The sequence below is a fragment of the Phocoena sinus genome, chromosome 8 (assembly GCF_008692025.1).
Source record: "Phocoena sinus isolate mPhoSin1 chromosome 8, mPhoSin1.pri, whole genome shotgun sequence".
NCBI classification, from domain to species: Eukaryota; Metazoa; Chordata; class Mammalia; order Artiodactyla; family Phocoenidae; genus Phocoena; species Phocoena sinus.
Window position 1 is genome coordinate 57,427,165 of NC_045770.1, and position 26,161 is coordinate 57,453,325.

Here is a 26,161-nt window from a genome sequence, read left to right on the forward strand (position 1 = left end):
AGACCTAAGTTCTTCCTCGGCAGGTGTGAGGAGTTGAGAGTCAAGAGGAAAATGTGATGGATGTCAGTTTCCTGGTGGACGGGGTGCTACAGGCCTACTAAAGAGAGTAAAGAACAGCCCAGCGACATTCAAAACTGGCTGGAGTGAACACTCAGTTGATGCACGTGTCAAAAGCTGGCTAGAGGTGCTCTGCAGCCTCACAAATTGCACCCATGCTGAGGCTTGAGCCTGGTCAAGTGATAAACTATCACTTGAAACTATAGGAAACTATCCTAGAATACCACAATTGGGTAGGTGGGTGGGCTGGGGTGCACGCAGGATGACCGCATGGCTGGGCTACTAACCCACTTCTTTATCAAATGGATACCGCCTCAACTGGTCAGGGAGAAACCTTAAGATAGCCATGCAGCCTAAGAAATCTCAAAGTGGGGTTTATGGGCAGATTTAAGGGATTATAGCATTCATATTATTTGTAATCAGAAATGTTTTAGGGCTTCCCTGGTGGCGCAGTGGTTGAGAGTCCGCCTGCCAATGCAGGGGACACAGGTTCGTGCCCCGGTCTGGGAAGATCCCACATGCCACGGAGTGGCTGGGCCCACGAGCCATGGCCGCTGAGCCTGCGCGTTCGGAGCCTGTGCTCCACAACGGGAGAGGCCACAACAGTGAGAGGCCCGCGTACCGCAAAAAAAAAAAAAAAAATGCATTTGACTTATGTATACTGACAGGGAACGTACCTAAGAAATATTAAGTTAAAAAAAAAACAGAACATATTTCAACATAATTCAATTTTCATAAAAAAATATAAAATACATGTTTATATATATAAAGAAAACAATATAACTGATGTGAAAGAATTCCAAGGAGTCATCATGGAGAGGGTTATTCCCTGTCTATATCCATGAGCTTTGGGGCCCCTGTGTCTAACAGTAACTTCTTCACTGTAAGAATACGATTATCTGATTACACTTTCAAAAGCTTCAAGTAGCTGACAGAATAGAATTTTCACCTGGGGGCGGGGGGGAGGGGGAGAGGACACTAGAAGCTCAAAGAATTACACGGCCTACCCAAGGTATATGGAAACAGTATAGAATCCAAGGCTTCCACTCCCTGTCTAGTGATGTTCTACAGTCCCCTACTGCGTGGAGCTAAATAGGGCAATGTTCCCAAGTCGAAGAGGAAAATGTGATAACTGGGATTTCTTATAAGCTGATTATAGTTTTAGGTACCAGGCTCAGCTGGAATTGTATTTATGTAAGACTAGAGGGACAATATTCCTATAGGTCACAGGATCTGGGCAACTGCCCAGTTCTCCTCTGACCATAGTGGGAAAATACTAGAAACGGTGCTGCTCACAACTCTGGAGCCAGACACAACAGGTTCAAATCCCAGCTCTAATGTTAGCCATGTGACAAATTATTCAATTTCTGTGCCTCTGTTTCCTCATCTATAAAATGGAGATAATATCAGTACCTACTTTCTTGGGACAGTTGTGAGCACTAGTGAGTTAATACATGTAAAGTACGTGGAACACTGCCTGGCACAAAGTAAGTACTGAGTGTCATCACTGTTATCACTGGAAAGCTAGCAGTTCTTCACCTACAGGTTCTCAAGGGCCTCTGACCAGTGACACAGCCTAGAAACAAAAGGAACCTATAGCAGTAAGACTGTTAACATGTGCTGCTCTGTTCCTTCCATCAAGACTATGACTCCATTTTTTCACATCTTCTTTCCTTTTATTGAAAAAAATTTTAGAAAATGGCAGTTGATAAAGGGCACAAACAAATCAACAGGGATATACTAGTGGAAAACATAGACAAAATAAAACTAAAAATGCCATTGGCTTCTTTAATTGGTTAAGAGCACAAAATGTAACAGGCAGAAAGTCTCTTTTAAGCAAATTAAAAAGCTGTGGGTTTTTTTCCCCCAATTTTCCCCAAGTCAGATATATACACACCCACAAAAATGGTGTGTGAAGGAAAACTGTCATACACAAGAAGTTGTATCCTGAATTAAGGGAAACAGCTGTTGAAATGGGAATTAACACAGTAAAGTCAGCAACAGGTTAACAATTTAAAAAACTGAGTCTTCAAATGCTGCATGGCACAAAGCTATACTATATAAAGTACTGCTAGGTATGAAGGAGGAAGTCTGTATGGTTTTTAGCAAAAATGCTTTTCCAGAAAAGCAAATCAAAACAACGCAATCAGCAGACCAAAGAGGCTACAGCTAGATATCAGAGCTACAACTTCTCATATCTGAGCTAGAAAATTCTATTTATACAGAATGGACTAAAATTTCAAGACAAAACTGACATTTTTTACATTTCTTACTTTATCCATATTAAGTTCTCTGTTTCTTTCTCCCTCACCCCTCAATTCAGCATGATCCAGCCAAAAGATGGCTGCTTTTAGAAGTGGCTATTTTATTTTCCTTTCTGTGGCAAGACTGTCATGAAGCCTGGATATCTCAGGCTCATATGCATCCATGACCAGGGTCCCGCTGTGGTCAAAAAATTTAGCAATGGATTTGGTGAACTCGGCTTCCCGTTGCTGCTTTGTTCTTCCACTGATGAAGGTCAGCTTCAGAGTGTATTTGTCATCGAACCTAAGCAAAGATAACAAATCAAAAACCAAACAGACATTCAGCCAGTAACAAGAGAGCACCAAGTGTTTTTGAAAAATAGGGCTGAGCTGGCTACCAGTGATATAGGGAACATACAACATTATCCTTTCCAGAAAAAAAAAAAAATTCCAGGGCACCTTCAGGATAGAACTTCTGGTTCACAGGCGTTGCCATGTCTTCCCTGATTTAATTACTGTGTGCCTCCTTTACCTTGTCATAGATTGTTAAACCACACGGACCATCTTCTCTCACTGCTGGCCTTTGCTTCGTTGTTATGCTAGAAGAGTATTCCTAGTAGACACTTTTCTCCAGTCTCACCTGATTAGTGAGACTAATTTGTCTGTAACAAACGTTCCCATTTGTTAAGTTCATACTTGGGCATGAACTTTTCTGGGAAAATCTTCCCAAACTGGGTTAGATGTCTTGCCTTTGTCATCCATGCACCGTCAATTAATAGTCAACCCAATTACTCAGTGCCTATCATCTGCTAGGTCTAATGACAGGCTCCTATGCTGTCAGTGAAATTACCTATTGAAATGATAATTAGGTATTTTTGTTCTTCAGGAGTCTCAGGGATTCTTTTTTTTTTTAATTTTCACATATCACTTGTGAAATTAATTTTTTTAATTTTTTGGCTGCACCATGCAGCATGCGAGATCTTCCCTGACCAGGGATCGAACATGTACCCCCTATATCAGGAACATGGAGTCTTAACCACTGGACCACCAGGGAAGTCCCTGTCTCAGGGATTCTTGAGGGCAAGGATTTTGTCTTATTTTCTATTCTTAGCTTGGAGTTTGTTGGGCAATCAAATTTTTATTGATAAATGAAGAACCCTTGTTTTCACAGATGTTCCTCAATTCCAGGCTGCTCAGTCCTTGATGCCTGTAATCAATCTAGTTCCAGGTTCTACCCTGATCCCAGGCCAGGGATATCTTTTACTACATGAACTCCAGAGATCCCTTAGCTACATCTTAAGGTATATTGAAGGCTTTTACTATCTCTACTTATTCAAGAGGGTTTATAACATCAACCCCTGACAGGCTGACATTTCTCCCCGCAACTGCACCTGTTTCTGTCTCCATTTAATTAGGGCATATTTGGTGGACTGTCAGGCTGGTATTATCTTTAGAGGAAGCAGAGGCTTGAGCCTCTGCTTTTTTCTGCACGTTTAAAACAGGAAAAGCACCACCTATTTTTCAGGATCACTGTTATGGTTGTAACAGTGCCTATCATTAACCAGTGCTCAAAAACATCATAGCTCAATAAATTGTTGTCTAGCCTTTACAAATAGCTAGGAGTAAAGGTCCTTGAATATTTTCAACACCTCAAAAATTTTTCTCAAGCTCTGATCAACTGCTGCTAACTGATATCACAGTAATTTTTGGACTTTTGAGCCCCGTTCCATGGCTCTGATGGCAGGACACGATCTAATGCATTTTTAAAAAGTTACTCATTAATTCAACAAATATTCAGGACTAACCATATATGTCAGGCAGTTTTGGATGCTAAGGATATACATCAGTGAATACAACAGACAAATGTGTCTTTTGAGACTTTTATCTTGCTGTGTGAGGGAACAATAAAATAAAAATTATGATATTCTTTTAAATATGGAAAGTCTTCACTGAGCAGATGTTTGAGCAGAGCCTAAAGAGGTAAGAGAACAAGCTATCTGGAAAAAGAATATTCCAGGCAGAGGACACACTAAATGCAAAGGCCCTGAGGCAAGCACGTGCCCAGAACGTCTGAAGAACAGAAAGGAGGCCAATGCAAACAGAATGGAGAGGGACAGGATAAAAGCCACAGGAGATGCGGAATGTGTGTCCATGGGTGTGGGGCTGCAAAGAATAGATAAGCATGGACTTCTAAGCTATGCTTAGGATTTCAGTCTTTATGTGAGAGGATTTTGCGCTGAGGATTGAGTTGATCTGCCTGACGTTTTAAAAGGATCATTCTGCCCACTGTACTGGAAAGAGACTGCGGGCAGGGAGAGCAGCTGCAGAGGTCCATTAGGACATTATTACAGTAACCTAATTGAGAGATGATGGCTGCAGTGGAGATAGTAAGTGGTTAGAATGAATATAATTAGAAGGTAGAGCTGACAGAATTTGCTGACAACCTATTCAAAGGATTGAGATAAAGGAGTTGTCAAAATGATTCCAGAGTTCTGGCCTGAGTAACTAGAAGGATGGAGCTGCCATCTATTTAGATGGGGAAAAGCAGGTTTAGGTAAGGGATAGCAGAGTTAGGTTTTGTATATGTTAATTTTGAGATGCTTATTAGGATCCAATGTCAAACAGAAAGCTGGGACATAGCTGGAGTTTGGAGAAGGTCTAGGACGAAAATACAGATTTAGAGATCTTCATCATTATAGAAGGTATTAAAGTCCTGAAAGTCTGGATAAGATTACACATAGTAAGTGAATATAGATAGAGAAGAGCTGCTAGGAACGAGCACTAGTGGCATTTCAAATTCAGAGACAGGGGATAATGAAGAATCACACAGGACTCTAAGGAACAGAGACTAAGGTAAGAAGAAAATTAGAAGGTTACAGTATCCTACAAGCCTACTTTAAAAAAAAATTTTAACAAGGAGAGAGTGATCCACTGTTCAAATGCTGCTGACAGGTCAAATACGATGAGGAAAGAGAAGTGAAGATATGCAAATCCAAGAGATGATGGGAGAAGAAAAAAGGGGAGCAGAGAAATGAGAAGACCATGTGAGGAGAATATGTGAAAAGAAAAACAACTTTTTCAGGTGGGAGAAATTACAACATATTTGTATGCCAGAAAGAATAACCAAGCAGAGAGGGAAACATCAAGTAAATGAGAAGGGATAGAATCGAGTGGACAAGTGGAGAAGAGGCTTCAGACAGGAACTGAGAAAGAAGGTAGAGTATGTTGAGCACTGTGAGTGGATAATGATGGGGGAATTCTGACTGCTGCTATCTTCCCAGAAACAAAAGAAGCTGAGAGTGAAATGGGGGAGGAGGGCAAGAGGTTTGAGGATAGAGAAGAAGGTATGAAAGATCCTCTAGGATAGTAAGAGAGTAACTGCACTACAGAAATGCCACGGAATCTAAGCTAGGTAAGGAGGAAGTGAGACAATGAAGAGAAGAGGACCAGGGAAAAGGTGGTAGGCTCAATGGATTATGGATGCCACTGGGGCTGAAGAACTGCTGGGACAAGAGAACAAGAAGGAGATAAACTAGAAAAATATAAAGCAATGGTCAAAGAGTGGGATACTTAAAAATGAAATTATTGAAGGTAATTAGTTATCAGTAATAGCAAGATCTAGGGTATGTCCAGGGAAATAAGTATTTAAGACACGGCAGAAAACAAGATAATCAGAGGAGAGGAAGTAAAACTAAGAGGCCAGAGTACTGGAATAATCATCTACTTGGATACTGAAATCATCAATCAAGCCTTCTGAAAGGAGCTATGTTAAAGAGAGTGCCAATGAGCCAGGAGCCATCTCTAAGGAAAGAGGAGTGAGCCTGTATTTCACAACAGCAAGGAGGAACAGAGGTGGCATATTTCCTTTCCACAGACACCAACAATGTGGCAGTTGGTAAAAGTCAGCAGTGAATGTGAAAAAAGTCAGAACCCTCATATACTGCTAGTAGAATTGTAAAATGGTGCAGTTGTTTTGGAAAACAGTATGGCAGTTCCTCAAGCAATTAAAAAGAGTTACCATATGATCCAGCAATTCCTCTCCTAGGTATATTATATGAGAATTTGTCCACACAAAAACTTGTACATGAATGTTCACAGCAGCATTATTCTTAAAGGCCAAAAGGTGGAAATGACTCAAAGGTCCCTCAACTAATAAACGGATAAACAAAATGTGGTATATCCATGCAATGGAATATTATTTGGCATAAAAAGGAATGAAATATTGATAACATGGCTGAACCTTGAAAACATTATGCTAAGTGAAAGAAGCCAGTTACAAAAGATCACATATTACACGTGATTCCATTCATATGAAATAAACAGAACAGGGAAATGTACAGAGTAGACTAGTGGTTACTTCAGGTTGGGAGAATGAGGGGATAGGGAGATGATTGTTAAAGGGTACAGAGTTTCTTTTGGAGAGGATAAAAATGCTCTAAAGTTGACTGTAGGGGACTTCCCTGATGGAGCACTGGTTAAGAATCCGCCTGCCAATGCAGGGGACACAGGTTCGAGCCCTGGTCCAGGAAGATCCCACGTGCTGCAGAGCAACTAAGCCCGTGTGCCACAGCTACTGAGCCTGCGCTCTGGAGCCTGCGTGCCACAACTACTGAAGCTTGTGCGCCTAGAGCCCGTGCTCCGCAATAAGAGAAGCCACCTCAGTGAGAAGACTGTGCACCACAATGTAGGGTAGCCCCCGCTCTCTGCAACTAGAAAAAGCCTGTGCACAGCAATGAAGACCCAACGCAGCCAAAAATTAAATAAATAAATAAAAGTTGACTGTGGTGATGGTTGTAGACATCTTTAAAAACACTAGAAACCACTGAACTACTTTAAATAGGTGAAATATGGTACGGGAACTATATTTCAATAAAGCTGTTTAAAAAATACTTAAGTCAGAATGTAAATAATGAAATCAAGATGTTGCTAGGGTCTAGAATTCTGAAACTCTGCTTTAGGGGCCTGGCACAGGGTGCAGATTTATGACAGCTGAGACCAAAATGGCAGCTGTGAGTCCTGCCAGGAGATAAGAACTCAGGTGCAACATCAGAATGAAGGTCTGCTCCTCCTTACAGATACCTCCACAAGCTGGTAATGAGAGGCTGTTTGGCGTTGATGCTACACTTACCTTCATATATGTGAGTAACTGTACTTAAAATTTGAGAGCCTACTATGTGCTAGGAACTATACCATGTGTTTTTAGGATAGTGACTGAGAGCATGAGTTCAGATGTGGCTAGATTCACTTTTGGGCTCTATAACCCTGGAATAATTCATTAAACCCTTTGGACCTGGGTTCTTATCTTTAAAATGGGTTGTTCTAAGGTTTAAATGAGATGGTGCAGTTGGCACAATACCTAGTATATAGTAAATGCTCAACAGATGCCATCTTTCATAATGCTTGGTATACAGTTGACCCTTGAACACTATGGGGGCAGGGGGAGGGTGTTAGAGGGTGTTAGGGGTGCTGATGCTCTGCGCAGTTGAATATCCATGTAACTCATAGTCACTCCTCCATATAGGTGGTTCCTCTGTATCCACAGTTCCGAATCTGCAGATTCAACCAACCATGGGTTGTGCAGTACTTCAGTATTTACTATTGGAAAAAAAAGCCCATGTATAAGTGGACCCACGCAGTTCAAACCGCTGTTGTTCAAGAGTCAACTATATATACCAGTTGGCATCCTCACAAAAACTGTACGAATCATTTTTTACCCTATTAAAGCTCAAATAGTTTACCTGATATACCAAAAGTCACACAGCTAGAAAGAGACAAGCTGGAATTTGAACCCAGTTCTAGATACCTAGAAAGACCTGAGGTGTCAGCTGCACAAAGTTACACCCATTGCTGACTGAACTGTGCTTCTCTGAGTTGCCCAGTGCATTGTTTCAGAGATTCCTGATTGCACAGACTGCAGTCAGGATCACAGAAGACACAGAAGCTAATGGGGTTCTTCAAAGACAACTGACTTCATACCTTTGGCCTTTACAGATACATATATAGTTTATAGTTCTGCTCTCTAACTGGCTCAGTTTATTGGCCACAAGGAAAAAGAAAATCATTCTTTATTCTTCCACCAACGTACTTTCTCCCACAATTTATCCTCAGAGCACTTCTGTGATAATGGAATCTCAGAAGTGCAATACAAAGGAAAACCTTCTAGTTCACAATCCTTTCTTCATTTTATATGACTAGCACTATGATCTGCAAAGAGTAGGCATACAATAGTCTGTTGATAATGACTAACACCCAGAGAAAACCCAACATCAGGACTTAAGAATCTGTGAGGATAGTCATACCTTTTGAGACTGGACGACAGCTGCCAAATATCATCAGGATCCATCCCTGTGGGATCTTTCCTGTGGGCCACGAGAAAGATGCTCTTCTCCTTATATGAGGTATAAATGGTCAGGATCCCCATCATCACAAAATAGGTTCAGATAAAGTTAAGGGGAAAATACACAAACATACACACAAAAGAGAAATAACACAAACTGACAAGCAAGGGCTACAAAAACTTTCATAATGATAGGCCTAAAGAAGACAGTTTTGTCTTGCTGTAAGAACACTGAAAATTTAACTATTTCATTTTCATCCTTATGTTTATGCAAGAGAAGCAAGGCTCTCTCTGGTTAGTTCTGCAAAGAACATCTCAAAAAACAAGAAAGGAAAAAGGTACAGGACATAAATCGGCTCTCATCTTTCTGTTCAAGGACAACATATATAAAGAGATCCTCTATTACCTAGTTTGTCAAGACTTGTGCTTATTTCTCCATACAATACAAAACTAATAATCACAGTGGACTTGACCACACTCAACCAATTTCAAGGGTCATTAAAAGAGGAAAACTGACTTCAAATTAGTTTACTATAAGAGTCTCATGCTCTACCAAATGAGCTAGCTGGGCGACTACCACAATTTAGTTTACGAGAAGGACAACTACTTCCTCCACACATGTAGGCTTATTATTATACTCAGTTTTTGACAGTATTAACTATCATACTTGAGTACCTGTGTGCCAGAAACTGGCAAAAGAGCTTTGTGTACATGTGTCATTTAAATTTTATGAAAGGGACAGGCAGGAAAGTATAGCACAAAGTATGAGCTTTGGAGTAAAGTGGTCCTAGATTTGAACTCTGGCTTTTAACCAATGTGACATTGACAAATTACTCCTTATCCCAAGGCTTAATACTGTCACCTCTAAAATGGGGATAAAAACTGACTTTGTAGAATTGTCATGAGATTTAGTAATGGTATATATATTTTTAGTGTACACCACACAGAAGACATTTATAATGGTACTATTATTACGTATAAAAATGACATGATTATAAAAATGGCAAGATCGTGTTTTGTTTTAAACAAATATAATCAAACAAATGAAATTCCATCAAGGCCGTTCTCTTGGGAGGCCATATAATTATAATAAGGTTGCTGTCATTGTTCAAAGATCTTTGGAACTCTTTTGAGAACTGTCTCTAGAACCTATGGCATATTCTTCTGAACTGCCTTAATAGTGAAAAAGTTCATACTGGGATGATTTATCTGATACTGTAAGCAGTCAAGGTGCAAATTCTGTGACTATAATCTGAGATCAATTTGGATAATACCACTTTTGATCAGGACCTGCTTTATTCAATGGCTTTCTAACTGCCTCTGAAGAAAAATCCCCAAAGTGGAATTTTTAGAAATATTTCCGGCGGTTGTAAGATTGTTATGAAAAGTAAACTGCCTACCAAAATGATCTGTTTTCAACAACTAGGACATATCAGTATATAGCAGACATGCAATAGCATGAGGTGGCTATTTAGAATGAGGTAGTCCTATATATACTAATATGGAAAGACATTCAATATATTTTTTAAGTTAAAAAGAAAAGTTCAGTATGTATAGATTGACTTGGGGAGGAGGGAGTGGGGACCACAAGAAAACTATCAACATATTTAACTTTATATTCTAAATATAGTATAAAATCTCTCATTTGATCTTTATAATAATTCTGTGTGTATTACTCCTATTTATAAGTAAGCAGCATTCAAACAGTCTCCAAAAATTATCACAAAAACAACTTGAAATTTCAAACCCAGGTTCTCTAGCTGTTATACAAGCCACACCTATACCTCATGCTCAGTAACTCCCAGCCTAGCCCCTCAGCTTCAAGGAAACCTGACACAGATCTGAACCTCCAAAATCTGATCCTTTCCTAAAACAGGTATACCTTGGAGACATGGCGGGTTTGGTTCCAGACCACCACAATAAAGGAGTGTCAAAATAAACTGAATCACACAAATTTTGTTTCCCGGGGCATATGAAAGTTATGTTTACATATACTGTAGTCTATTAAGTGTGTAGTAGCATTATGTCTAAAAAAACCAATGTACACACCTTAATTAAAAAAGATTTTATTGCTAAAAAAATGCTAACCATCATCTGAGGCTTCAGCGAGTCGTAATCTTCTTGCTGGTGGAGGGTCTTGCCTCAATGTTCAGATGGCTGCTGACTGAGCAGGGTGGTGGTTGCTGAGCGCTGGGGTGGCCGTGGCAGTTTCTTAAAATAGGACAATGAAGTTTGCTGCATTCATTGACTCTGCCTCTCATGAATGACTTCTCTGTAGCATGCAGTGCTATTTCATAGCACTTCACCTGCAGAACTTCTTTCAAAATTAGAATCAATCTTCTCTCAAACCCTGCTGCTTTATCAACTAAGTTAATGTAATATTCTAAGTCTTTTGTTGTCATTTCAGAAATCTTCACATCTTCACCAGAAGTAGATTCCAGCTCAAGAAACTACTTTCTTTACTCATCCACAAGAAGCAACTCCTCATCTGTCAAAGTTTGATCATGAGATTGCAGCAATTCAGTCACACCTTCAGGCTCCACTTCCAATTCCAGTTCTCTTGCTGTTTCCACATCTGCACTGTCTTCCTCCACTGAGGTAATGAACCCCTCAAAGTCATCCATGAGGGATGGAATCAACTTCTTCCAAACTCCTGTTAACGTCTGATATTTTGTCTGCTTCCCATAGGTCACAAGTGTTCTTAATGGCATCTAGAATTGTGAATCCTTTCCAGAAGGTTTCAATTTACTTTGCCCAGATCCATCAGAGGAAATCACTATTTATGGCACTACAGCATTACAAAATGTATTTCTTAAATAATAAAATCTGAAGTTGAAATTACTCCTTGACCCATGGGCTGCAAAATGGATGTCGTGTAGCAGGCATGAAAACAACATTAATCTTGGTGTACATGTCTGTCAGAGCTCTTGGATGACCAGGTGCATTGTCAATGAGTAGTAATATCTTGAAAGGAATCTTTTTTTCTGAGTAGTAGATCTCAGCAGTGGACTTAAAATATTCAGTAAACTATGTTGTAAGCAGATGTGCTGTCATCCAGGTGTGCTGTCGACCAGACTTTGTTGTTCTATTTGTCGAGCACAGGCAGAGAAGATACAACATAATTCTTAAGGGCCCTAGGATTTTCAGAATAGTAAATGAGCAAGGACTTCAATTTAAAGTCACCAGCTGCATTAGCCTCTAACAAGTGAGTCAGCCTGTCCTTTGAAGCTTCTCTCTAGCTATGAAAGTCCTAGATGGCACCTTCTTTCAATATAAGGCTGTTTTACCTACATTGAAAATCTGTTGTTTAGTATATATAGGCACCTTCATTAATTATCTTAGTTAGATCTGGATAACTTGCTGCAGCTTCTACATCAGCACTTGTTGTTTCACCTTGTACTTTTATGTTATGGAGATGGGTTCTTCCCTTAAACCTCATGAGCCACCCCATGTTAGCTTCAAACGTTTCTTATGCAGCTTCCTCACCTCTCAGCCTTCTTGGTATTGAAGAGAATTAGCACGTTATTCTGGATTAGACTTTGGCTTAAGGGAATCTTGTAGCTGGCTTGATCTTCTATTCAGACCACTAAAACTTTCTCCATATCAGGATTAAGGCTGTTTCATTTTCTTATCATTCATGTGTTCACTGGAGTAGCACTTTCAATTTCCTTCAAGAACTTTTGCTTTGCACTCACAACTTGGGTAACCGGCACAAGAGTCCTAGCTTTTGGCCTATATCAGCTTTCAACACACCTTCCTCACTAAGCTTAATCATTTCTAAGCTTTTGATTTAAAGTGAGAGACATGTAACTCTTCCTTTCACTTAAACTCTTAGAAACCACTGAAGGGTTATTAACTGGCCTAATTTCAATACTGCTGTGTCTCAGGGAATAGGGAAGGCCCAGAGGAGGGAGAGATGGAGAGATGGCTGGTCTGGAGCAGTCAGAACACACACAACATTTATCCATTAAAATGTTAGTTGTCTTACATGGGTGTGGTTTGTGGTGCCTCAAAAAACAATTACAATAGTAAAGTTAACGATCACAGATCACCATAACAAATATAATGATCATGAAAAAGTTTGAAACATTGTGAGCATTACCAAAATGTGACAGAGATACAAAGTGAGCAAATGCTGTTGGAAAAATGGCGCCAACAGGCTTCCTCAACACACAGGGTTGCCACAAACCTTCAATTTGTAAAAAAAATAATGCGCTATCTATGAAGCACAATAAAGCAAAGTGCAATAAAGTGAGGTATACCTATACCCTGGCATGAGTGGCTTGAAGCAACCTGGTCTAATGGGTTAAGTTCTAGGCTAGAAATGAGAAGAGCTGGGTCTCACTATTCCTATGTGTTTTCCTATTAGGTGCTCACACTTGGATTATAACCTCTACATTAATAACTAAACAGAATTAAAGATAAAATAACTGTATTGAATCTAAAATATCAATGATAATTATAACATAAATTTACAGATGCTCACATTTCATAATGTTAAATCATAACATGAGCAGGCCCCAGGATGAAAGTTTGTTTTTTTGTAAGAAGCAGAGAAGAGTACCAGTAGAGATTTTAAAAAACTGTCAGTAGAAAACAAACCTGAGCTTAAAGGATATGATATAACGCACAAAGCCAAAACAGGTTTGGACTCTGGAAAGGGGTGCATATAATCCCAAATCAAAGCCACTATGGCGAAGAAACAGGAGATGGTACAGATGGTGAGGCGACCGTCAATTAGACCAAAATTCTCCACATACTTGTACTTTTCCAGAAGTACCTAGTGAGAAGAAGAAGGAAGCAAGCTAATAGGAATACCTCCCTCTTTGTATCTGCTTTTATTCTTAATTTCCATGATGAAAGTTATGTTAATCATATAAATGATCAAGTTGTTATCTCCAGTCAGAATTTTGCCACTCTGAGCGAAAAAAAAATTCAACCTGTTTACAAAGATCCCAGAGAAAAAGTTCATCAACTTCTCATACATTTTTTTTTTTAAATCCTCATCTCCCTAGAATGAAGCTAAACTTTTCTTTTCCCTTTTAAAATACAGAGATGACCCATCATGGCTGAATGCCCTATATTCCCTCAACCCTCTTGCCTCTAGGCTAATTAACCTCAAAAATGATAGATTACCAGCTTTCTAGAATTCAAAAATTAGAGATTCTGAAGAGAAATTTGAGGTAACTAACAATTATATTTTAACACCTGTTCCCCTATATACACTGTAAGGATTTTAGAAAATGCTTTCTGACTCAATTCCTAACACTGAAAACTAAAGTCATTCTAAGTCATAGAAGGAAAAAACCCTGCAAGAGATGTGCCATCAGCTGTATACATAGTAACAGACTCCCCGCTCCCCACCCCCAAAGAAAGTACCTTTTTGGCAGAATCATCCAAAGAATTTTTCACAGCTGATCCATCCCATTTGTCAATTTTTACAGGCTTATCATCAATCTTCCACTGTAAATCAAACAGATAAGTTGTGCGTTAAGAGATATGGCATCTTACTAAAAGTAAAATGAACTACTTCCTTAAGAGCATTCTCAAGTATATATAACATTTATTCTCTCTTCTGATGTTGGACAGCTAAAAGACAAAACACTTGAAAATGAAGTTGAAGGAGACTAGGTCACTAGAATCTGGTGGTACTCGTATGATGTTGCCAGTCTCCATGCTAGAAAGTCAAATGTACAAGGCCAAAACCAGAACACTTACATAGGCTGCAGAGACTATAGTGTGAACTCAAATATCCCATCCCCATTTTACTAAAATGTGGGAATAGAAAGGAATTGCACTTGTTCATCCTTTCATTCTGTGACTACAAAATCCAGACAATATACATCCATGAACTTTCGGATGCTAACAAAATGACAAAGGTCTCCTTTAATACATTTTTGTCTGCCAACAACTTTTATATTTTATCAGCATGTCTTAACTGTAGGAAAACAGCAAATCCAGTGTAGTCTGTTGGAAAGAACATTTTGAACTAAGTCCTATCAACAGTTAGGTACATGACTTTGTTCTGACTGAGAACAAGTTCAGAGATGCTGCATACAAGAAATAAAGATGGAACAAACATCTGTAAAACGTGAGAAGATTTTAAAGGAGTGTAGAAATATAATTCATCAAACTTAATTTTGTGATTCTATATACTATTACACAAAAAAGAAAAACTATTCTGTGAAGTTTGTTGGGGGAAAAAACATGAACTAAAACAGTCATACCTCAAGTGATTAAAACTCAATCAAGGCTTCCCCCTTTGTGTCTCATAAAAACAAGAATTTTCTTTGAGAAAATTACTAGTGGAAGCATGTTGTAATGATGATTCTCATAGCCTGCCAGCCTACAAATCACACGACACTTAATTTAAAAAATACAAATTGAACCAAGAAGAAATTCATAGGCTATCTAGCTAAATAGGTCGCTTACACTTAGTTTAGTAAATCCCATTTTGACAATAGCAAGCAAAAGAAAGAACTTGTATAGCCAGAATCCATAACAGAATTTGAACTATTTGTGAATCAAAGTCATTAAAAATTTTTTGGCTCGTTCCAAAAAAAAAAAAAATTATGTTCTCAGAGAAACCCAGCCACCCATCACTACCTACAGTGCATCACAGAAAAGAAACTTGCCTCTACAATTCAGAGGATGACTTCTTGGCAATATTGGGGGATAAAACAGAGAAGAAGCCATTACAACATGTGCTAAAATAGTCTCAGCTCTAACTCCACTGGTACCTAGAAGGATCTTCAGTAAGTGGTACAGGAATATTTCCAGTGAATTACATAAACAAGAAAGTTTATAATTGATTTCTGAAGAGATGGGAGCATCATCCATTCTGTGTAAATGAAAAACCTTAGCCTATATCAAAGCAAATAGCATCTCTGCTGTAGTACAGAGATACATCTGGGAAAAAAGGCAGGAAAATGGAAATTTTCCATCATTCTCAAAAACTGCCCATCAACTAAAATGTACGATCCTGGTCATGTACTCTCTATTGCTATTCAGGACTATCTTCTTTCCCTCACTTTTCTCTTCCTCAACCCTAAGTGCAAATTACCTTCCTTTTGTAAGGATGTGGTAACTCTGCACACAATTCCTCTTCCCTGCATTCCCTCCTGTGTATTATAGATATGTGTATATTGAGCACAATCAACCATCACAAGTATTGACTTATTTAGTTATTATTTGCACCAACATCATACATATATATACATGGTTTAAAGAGTTCTGTAAGTTATAAAAAAAAATAGCAGTCCTGCTTCCCCTCCCCTTAAGACTCTTTCTATTGTCATTTTCCACTCTCCAGAGACAGGCACTAATTTCAACTCCTTTGGCTGATTTTTTGGGTATCCACATCTCTGGGGGGAAAAAAAAGTTTATTATTTTCAGTTCTCAGCATTAAATCTATTGACTTTTCACCATGAAGGATGAGATTTAACCACTTCATCCCCTGCCATTTTCACATTTATTTTTCCTGCTCCTCCCTCACCATCTTTTTAATATAGTTATAGTAGATCAATATTGATTTGGTCTTATACCTTAGTTTTTGCTAGATCATTATTTGGAGGTTACAATATGACCATAAATGCTATTCACAGATGAGTCATGTATATTAGGATTACTTTTTCTTTCCTGCATAGTTTTTGCTTTTCTTGGAGCTACTATTGTTTTTGTTGCTGTTTTTAATCATACAACGTATTTCTCACCAATATATTCTCAAATTCTCCCTCAATTGTTTAACTCTCCTTTCAATATTTGCAATCATATTCAGCATTCTGTGAATTTCATCTTCCTGGAGAAATCTCTCTTGGAGCCTTCTGGACTGCTTCAATCTAGGTGGATTTCTTTCCAGTCCTGCTGTATTAACTGTCATCCTGGAATCTCCCTTTACTATGACCCAGGGAGTTCCATTAACCTTCTCTTGGGCTAATCCCCCTTTTCTTAGATACCATGCCTTACTCTTTTCTTGGTTTACTATTCCAGCCCCTGTCCATCATCTCCACCCTCCTCCCACCACTCAAATTTGTAAATTGAAATCCTAAACCACAATGTGACGGTATTAGGAGGTGGTGCCTCTGGGAAGTAATTAGGTCGTGAGGGTAGAGCCTTCATGAAAGGGATTAGTGCCCTGATAAAAAGACATGAGAGAACCTGCTTTTACTCTGTTTTAACCATGTGAGGATATGAGAAAGTTGTCCGTAACCAGTTAAGAGGGCTGTCACTAGACCCAACCATTCTGGCACCCTGATCTCAGACCTCCCATCCTCCAAAACTGTGAGAAATAAAGTTTGGTCGTTTAAGCAATCTAGTCTATGGTATTTTTGTGAGAGCAGCCCAAACTGACTAGCATCCTCCTTTTACAGATAACACTAAGGGTTTAAGAAATTTGCCCAAGGTGAAAGCTAGGAAGTGGTAAAGCTGGGACTCAATCAAGTTTTCATAATTTCAAAACCTGTGCTCTTTCATTATTCTACACTGCTTCCCACAAAATATAAGGAAAGGAATTATTAGCCATAAAAACAAAAGGACACAGACCGCTGAAGTGACAGCCATACAAAGTATCTTGATTCTTATCTAATAAGTTATAGTTAATAACAAAAAAAATCTTAAAAAGATTTTAATCTTGAACATGCCAACAAAACCTGCAGAATACAAAATATTTGGAATTTTCCATTTTCCTCCAGTTAAAACCAACTGCTATTTGACTGAAAATACAGTTCAAAAAGTCCTATCTTAAAGAAATTACTTCCCTGCCACTATCAACATAAAACACTTTATCAAACCAGCACACTGATGCCAGACCTGGATGACGAACCATACACAAAAATTATGCATTTGATGGCTTTGACAGAACATTACAAACTCACTTCAGTTATTCTCCACTGCAAATCTGAATAATAAAAAGATTTTAGTAGCAGTGAAAACAGAAGTAAAGTTATGCAGTGATAAAGACCTCCGTGGATTGCTTCATAACGTTCCTTAGCTTGACAACTGGGCAGTAAGACTCAAAGGATTCCTCAATTCACACTGAAGAGATGAAGGATACCAGAAGTGAGCTGTGCCAATGGAAGGACCCTGCTCTGATTTTAAAAGAACTGAGCATGGCTCTAAGAAAAATTAATAAACCTTTTTTTCTCTCTTCTTTGATCTCTCTCAGTTTACAAAGTGGATGTAGGCTGCAAAGGGGGAAGGTAGTAGGAGATGAAGCACATGACGGAGGGAGCATATCCTAGATGGCCTTATTTACTAGGCTAGGGGACTTGGGACCTTATTCTGAAACAAGCAGTGGAGAATATTTTAAGCAGGTGAACAACATAATCAAACTTATGTTTTTTTAAAAAGTCATTTTTAGGGCTTCCCTGGTGGCGCAGTGGTTGAGAGTCCGCCTGCCGAGGCAGGGGACGCGGGTTCGTGCCTCAGTCCGGGAAGATCCCACATGCCGCGGAGCGGCTGGACCCGTGAGCCATGGCCGCTGAGCCTGCGCGTCTGGAGCCTGTGCTCCACAACGGGAGAGGCCACAACAGTGAGAGGCCCGTGTACCAAAAAAAAAAAAAAAAAAAAAAAAAAAAAAGTCATTTTTAGTGGCAACCTAGCAGATGGTCTGGAGGGGAGTAACAATGGAGATAAACACATCAGATGGGGCCTGATTTAGATGCAGGGCCTGAATTAGAGCAGCAGCAAGGGGATGAAAGGGGATTATTTATGAGGTAGAATTGGCAGGACTTAACATCAGACTAGTTACAAGAAACATGAAAGAGAGAAGATAGAGATGACCATTCTACTAGAATTCGGGCTTAGATAACTCTCTGAGCTGTCATATTGTTTTCCAAGAGAAGAAACAGAGGAGGAAAAAGGAGAAATACCCATTTGTATATGATGAGTTTGAGATGTTTAAGCTCTACAGTTACAGATTTCAGAATTTTCTAAACCAAAATAAGATTATGAAAACTGATGGCAGACTCAGAAGCTGAGATACTATTTGAGTTGGAAATACGTACCCCTACCTCCCATATGCACTCATTTGGCAAAAGATCAGAAAGCAGTAAGTTTAAAATAAGAAAAAAATGTTCAATTTGGGGAGCAAACGATGTCTGTCTTGAGAATGCTTACTGTCATCTAATTTAGATTCCAATTAAGAAATACCAGGATATCTCAAAGAGAGACATTATAGCTCCTGGCAACATACTTAATCTTCAATTTCCATCTATTTTTTATAAAAATGGGCAAGAAATACTGCAAAGAAAATTACTTGCTTAATAGTGGCTTATTATTGGCTGCAGTTATCACTGGAGTTAAGTTGGAAGTTAGAAATGACCACACGATAATTATGAGCGTGATTATCAGTGGCAACACCAGAGTAACTGGAGGTAAGTAGACTGGATCTGGCTACTTAAGTCTAACATACCTAACAGATATCAAAGTGGAGATGGCAAACACTTAGACATATAAATCTGGGCTCAGAGGAGAGGTCTAGGTTGTAAATATAAATGTGGAAGTCATCAACTTAAAGATGGAATTTAAGCCATGACACTGTTTATCTCCTTGGGATGAGTGTACATGGAGAGGGCCAGGGGCTTGCTGATATTTACAAGTCAGAAGAAAAAAAAATAACAACAATAAAGACAGATAAGTGGAGAAAGAGGAAAACCAGGGCAAGTGGTGTTCTAGAGGCCACATAAAGATAATATTTCAAGAAAGAAGTGATCGATGAGTCAAATACTTAAGGCCAGGTAATAAGAAAAACCACTACGATTTGACAAGACGGAGGTCAGAACAGAGAAATGGTGCAGGCAACAGCTAAAGAAGGGACTTGAGCTGATAGAGGTTGTTAAAATCTTTGATACCACTGTGTATATAGTGGTAAATAGTTAAAAAAAATAATAGTTTGAAGCTTTAAAGGTTACTCCATAAACCCTGTAAAAATAATGTTTTTAAAATTGAGATCTAATTCACATATAAAACTCACCATTTAAAAACATACAATTCTGGCCTTCCCTGGTGGCACAGTGGTTAAGAATCTGCCTGCCAATGCAGGGGACATGGGTTCGAGCCCTGGTCCGGGAAGATCCCACATGCCACGGAGCAACTAAGCCCGTGCACCACAACTACTGAAGCCCACGCGCCTAAAGCCCGTGTTCTGCAACAAGAGAAGCCACCACAATGAGAAGCCTGCACACTGCAACAAAGAGTAGCTCCCGCCCACTGCAACTAGAGAAAGCCCACGTAGCAACGAAGACCCAACGCAGCCCAAAATAAATAATTTTAAAAATAAAATGTACAACTCAGTGGTTTTTATTATACTCACAAGGTTGTGCAATCATCACCATCTAATTCCAGAACATTTTCATCACCCCCAGAAGAGACCCTATTCCCATAAGCAGTCACTCCAATTACTACCACCCCACCCCCAGCCTTGGCAACCACTAATCTACTTTCTGTTTGCATGGATCTGCCTATTCTGGACATTTCATATCTATGGAATCATATAATATGTGGCCTTTTGTGACTGGCTTTTCTCAACTTAGTATAACATCTTCAAGGTTCATCCATGTTGTAACGTGTCAGTATTTCATTTCTTTTTATGGCCAAATAATGTTCTACTGCATGGATATACCACACTTTTATGGGTTGCTTCCACCCTTTGGCTATTGTGAATAATGCTGCTATGATCATGTGTACAAGTTTTTGTGTAGACACACATTTTCAATTCTCTTGAGTTTATAACTAGGAGTGGGATCTGCTGAGTCATATGGTAACTCTTCTTAACTTTCATCATTTTACATTCCATCAGAAATGTAGGAGGGTTCCAATATCTCCACATCTTCACCAATAATGGTTATTTTCTTATTTTATTATAGCCATACAACTGGTATCTCATTGTGGTTTTGATTTGCATTCTCTAATAACTAATGGTGTTGACCATCTTTTCATGTGCTTACTGGCCATCTGTATATCTTCTATGGAGAAATGTCTATTCACATCTTTTATCCTTTTTTTTGATTTTTTTAAAATCAACGTTGGGGAAGCAATAACAGGTTCTTTTTTAAAAAAAATATTTATTTATTTATTTTTGGCTGCACTGGGTCTTCGTCGCTGCATGCGGGCTTTCTCTAGTTGCAGTGAGTGGATGCTACTCTTTGTTGCGGGGTGTGGGCTTCTAATGGCGGTGGCTTCTCGTTGCAGAGCACGGGCTCTAGTAGTGCAGGCTTCAGTAGTTGTGGTACATGGGCTCAGTAGTCGTGGCTCATGGGCTGTAGAGCGCAGGCTTGGTAGTTGTGGCGCATGGGCCTAGTTGCTCTGTGTCATGTGGGATTTTCCCGGAGGGATTGAACCCATGTCCCCTGCGTTGGCAGGCAGACTCTTAAACACAGCGCCACCAGGGAAGTCCGACATCCTTTATTCTTTTAAAAACTGGTTTGTCTTTTTATTATCGAGTTGTAAGGTTCTTTATATAGTTTAGGTACTAGACCCTTACCAGATATATGATTTGCAAACATTTTCTCTCATGCTGTGGACTGTCTTTCCACTTTCTTGATAATGTCCTTTGACACGAAAAGGTTTTTAATTTTGATGAAGTCAAAAATAATGAGTTTTGAGATGCTTTTAAAGTTTAGTTTGAAAAACGGTATTAAAAGCCTGCATCTTGTTTCTTTAAACACAAACACACACATCACAGTACTGCCATAAAACTGTTCACCCTCTTTGTCAGAGCTGGGTTAGGGTACAGGCATACTACCCTGTTCGAGTCTGGCAAGCTAAGATCCCACTGAAGAGAGCAAAAGAGTATATATGACCTATCTAAGGACACATGTTGGTGGGTGACAAAGCCAAGGCTTCAGCCTAGGTCTTCCAACCTCAAAACAGATGCTCTTTCCACTACTACATTAGCTAGCACATGGTCTGCTCCAGTATGAGAGGCAATGTACTAATAAGTAAGGTAAGAGTACTGGATTAAGAGCTGGGAAGCCAGGTTCTGGAATTGTAACTAACTCGCTGTGTGCTCTTGAACAAGTTGCTTTATCTTCCCCTCTCCAACTGTGTCCATGTGTATAAAATGAGGAGGCTGAACACATGAACTTCAAGGTCTCTTCATTATAAACATTTTCGAGAAAACACTATTGATTAAGCAGAATAGTTAAAAACCAAACAAGAAAAAAACCCCTTAGTTCTCAACCTGGATGTGACTGTTAAACTGTAGAGGAAATAAATAAATAAACAGCTATGTGTGAAAACATGCAGCTGTCCAGGCCCCACCCCCAGAGAATCTGATTCAGGTCTGGGATGAGGTCCAGAAATCTGTATTTTTAACTAAAACCCCAAGAAAGTCTGATGTAGACAGTCTTCATATGTTATAAAAAATATTATCTAAGGAAGCTGAAATCCAGAGTAACAAGCTAGTTAGTGGCAGCTATACATGTTTTGCTGAGTGCTTACTATGTGCCAGGAACCACTTTTTAAGGTAAATACTATTATTATCCCCAATTTACAGATGAGGAAACTGAGATACAAAGAGATTTATTAGCTTGCCCAAGAACATATATCTGTTAAGTGGCAGAGCAAGGATTCAAAGCCAGCCAGCCAGCCTGGTTCCAGAACCTATGTTCTCAGCTACTAAGGTATAAAAGGGGTACTTTAAGATCAGGTTGACAGTTCAGCCAGGAGACACAAATCCACATATGAAGTTAAAAGGGCCTGGATATAACTTCTAGAAAGCATGGTTTAATACCACATGTCAATTTTAATAGCCAAAACAATTTTAATAGCCAAAAAACATCCAGCCAGGAGACAGAAATCCAACTATGAGGTTAAAAGAATTTGGATATAGTTCTGGAAAGCATGCTTTAATGCCACATGTCAATTTTAATAGCCAAAACAAATTAAGCAAACAATTTTTATAGCCTGCTATGTAGAACAAAATGCTTTGATGTATTTTGGGAAAAATAACTTACTGCAATGATCTAAGTTATTCTGTGATGGAAGCTGGAAGGTTATATTTGCATACCTATCTTTAAGATCAGGAAACTAAAATTGCTTTGTTCTCAAAGTCAGTTTCATAGAAGCAGAAACTCACATCTGCTTAGGGAAAACTACAAGCACGTTTGCATCTCTTTATTACATTTCTTCATGGCAAATAAAACCAAAGCTGCAAGAAATAAAATAAAAACCCTCCAAAAAATCAAGACAAATCAAATTAAAGAAACTGTAAGGTAACAGCCTCTCATTCCCACAGAGTGAAAGCTTCTCTGTTCATTCAGCTCCTGCTCCACTGAGAGTAACATCTTTTCCCCATTTTCTCTTCCACAGTACCCTCAGTTTTCAAATAGAGGCTTCATCCTCTAAGGCAGTTTCTGAAGACTGGGGTGGCAGATCTGAAGTTTTTTCTCTGCTAAATTCAATGCTCCAAGTATTTATTCTGTGTTGATCACTATAGAGAACGTCTCATGGGAAACTGGACAAATTGGTAGAACAATATAAAACAGTATGTCATATTAAGTGACAGCTGAATTCCCATGTGCAATAAATGCCAGAGACTTCAGAGGAAAAACAACTCAATGTAAGGCTGAAATGAAGTTCTCCAAGAAAAAGCACCTAAACAGCTCCTGACTTATTTTCTCTCTCCTCGGCCCCTCACTTCTCAGTTAATTCTGCCAAGTGCTCCTTTCTGAGGCCTTTTATCTATCTCTGCTACTCAAGTTAGGGTTCTCCTCACCATATCATTCTATTTTTATAGCCCTGTACAAAGAACATTTACCAATATTATGACTTAATATTTACAACAAGCCTACCATATGTATGGGCATACACAGTGTACACATAACGAAATTTATGTTCAGTGATATCATAACTTATCCAAGAACATGTAGTTTTTAACATGCTGCACTAGAACTCAAACTTGTCTTTCTTTTTATATTAAACCCCATATACTAGTATGGTATGAGGCCTTATTAGAAGACTTCTAATTTCTGCCACTCCGAACTATTTGAATAACTTTTCTAAAACCACTTTATATATTAGGCTCAAAAACCTTCAACAGACTTCCTTCCTACTTCTACTTCAAGCAAGCCATGCCCTTCTTCATCTGATTCTACCTATTTGTCTTTACAGGTCTCTTAGAGCAGCGGCGCCCAACCTTTTTGGCAGCAGGGACCAGTTCTGTGGAAGACAATTCTTCCACAGACCGGGGTGGGTGGACGGGGATGGTTCAGGCAGGTAATGCGAGCGATGGGGAGTGACAGATGAAGCCTTGCTCGCTGGCACCCCATTCACCTCCTGCTGTGCGGCCCGGTTCCTAACAGGAACTGGGGGTTGGGGACCCCTGTCTTAGAGAACAGTCAAATCAGTACCTGAGAAACATCAGGCACCGTGTACCTTTGTTCAAGGACATTCTTAACTGGTAGGCTGTCTGTCTCTCTCTCTCTCTCAAAATAAGGTCCCAGTTCCACTCTCAAACATGAGGTCTTTCCCTAGGGCTCTCATCCCCTTATCAATTAGATCTCAGGGATCATTCTCTCACTTTAACTTCTCTAAAAAGTACACATGTGAATACCAAATAGTTTTATGTTTAATATTTTGGGTACCCCATGTCCTATACTCAGCTATACTGAGTACTTTCTGACAGTAGGATTCTTGATTATTTTCCTCTGCCATTACACCTCTGTATTAGATACTATAGGTTACAGAGATCATTAACATATATCATCTCATTTGATTCTCCCCAAAACCCTAATATTTCAGGTGAAGAAAGGAAAGCTTGGTGAGGTTAAATGACTTGCCAATCTTCATACAGTTTGAAACTAGCAGATCTACGTCAAAGCCCAAATCTTCTGACCCCCAAACGCAGGTTCTTCCAAAACGCACTGATGCCATACACTTTTCAGTAATCACTGCCTTAGCAGGCTGTCCATGCTTAATGTTTGCTGGTGATGATCCAAGTGGAACAAAGAACAAGAGCACTCAATGGGACAGAATAAACATAGGCCGTGAGGTGTTCACCCAGCAGGAAGGCAGGATCTGTGTATGAAAATGACCATCAATTCTCAACACCTTCACACACCTTGGAGCGATTTACCATCCCAACTCCCAGAACATGTTCCTATCTCTTAAGAAGGGTTAAGAGTGTGAGAACCATGTAATTCAAAACCAATGACACCCAAAAAGAGAAGCAAAAACATCTGGATCCAAACCCCTCAATATGATCATGTATTCATTTCTTAAGCACCTACCACGTGTTAAGCACAGAGAAGTCTGAAAGCTGTTTTCAATTAAAGGAAACAATCCTGACTATTTACTATGTTAAAGACCCCATGCTTAACATTTCTCATCAAACTGGCTTAGGGCCCTACAATGAGAGAACTGGAAGGAACCTTAGGGTACATTAAGGCTAAGTCCCTCATTTTACAGATGAGGAAACAAAACACAGGGAGAACAAGCACATTTCAAGGTCACACAGCTAATTAGAGGCAGAACCAGTACTAGGACCCAGACCTCCACGCCAATTGTTTCTCTCGAGATGCTATGCAAAGGGCAAGAAGGGCCAACCCAGGAAAAGAATCTTCCTTTTTTTCTTTTCTTTTAAGCCCTTGTTGTTAGGACCACATTAACACAAACAAACAAAAAACAAAACAAAAAACCACAACTGGATGGGTAGAGGGGGAGAAGAGGTAAGCCTGAGCAGGTAACAAGCTCATGAATACGATTCACCTAGGGCACTTGGCGTGGAGGGGGGGAGGGAAGGAAGGGGGAGGGTGAAGAAGGAGAGAGGAAAAAAGATAAATCTTAAAGGCTTCCTATCAGCGCGTAGGGGAAGTCAATACTCGAAGCTCAGTATTCGAGGTATCGAGATAAAACGCCTAGAAACTTCAGTAAGCAAATGGCCCAAAGCACTCTAGAATATGTAGCAGCACGCAAGTCTGGCGCTCGTGATGGGGAGATTGGAGACTACTGACTTCGAACAGCGGCTTTCATTCAGTCAGGATTCACATTTCCCTGTCGGTGAAATGGGCACATTCAACAGTGGCCCCCAGCACCACCAAGGAAAAGCGATGGCTGCACTGAAATGTGAGAATAATCGAATATTCCTAAGAAGCTGTAGTGGCCGGCATTAAGGACCGAACACTTCCGAGAAGTAAAGAAGTCCTAAAGAGGAAAGAGCCCGGGTTTGAGGTGTGTAGGGAGCTGGCTACAAGCGCCCGTAGGGTTCCCACGGTGGGCCAGACGAGCACTCCCTCTGGGAAGCCGCAGAAGAGGGGGCGAGGATGGGAAAGGGGGCTCGCCGCCTCCCGGGCGTCCCCAGGCCTCGCCTGCCCCCAAGAACCGACTTCTCACCTTGTCCAGCAAGCCGCTGCGGCTACTGCCTGTCCCACAGCTGGAACCACTTCCAGCCCCACTACTGCCTCCGCCACCACCAGTTCTCCCTCCCTGAGCAGCCGCCGCCGCCATCTTGCTTGCTTCTGTGTCTCCCTCCCCTCCTACTTGTCCGAAGCCGACTGGCTGGAGCTGACGGCGTGACGTGCAGCGC

The 26,161-nt window shown here is 39.9% G+C and overlaps 1 protein-coding gene across 1 annotated transcript; it reads right to left on the bottom strand.

The window, feature by feature from the left end:
- Positions 1 to 1,819: 1,819 nt before the first annotated feature.
- SPCS2 (signal peptidase complex subunit 2) lies at positions 1,820 to 26,121 on the bottom strand. The gene is made up of 5 exons (XM_032641356.1): positions 25,969 to 26,121; positions 14,017 to 14,100; positions 13,257 to 13,417; positions 8,600 to 8,734; positions 1,820 to 2,604 (listed from the first exon to the last, which is right to left on the bottom strand). The coding sequence occupies exons 1-5, from the start codon at positions 26,080 to 26,082 to the stop codon at positions 2,418 to 2,420; spliced, it is 681 nt and encodes a 226-aa protein (XP_032497247.1). The 5' UTR covers positions 26,083 to 26,121; the 3' UTR covers positions 1,820 to 2,417.
- Positions 26,122 to 26,161: the final 40 nt, after the last annotated feature.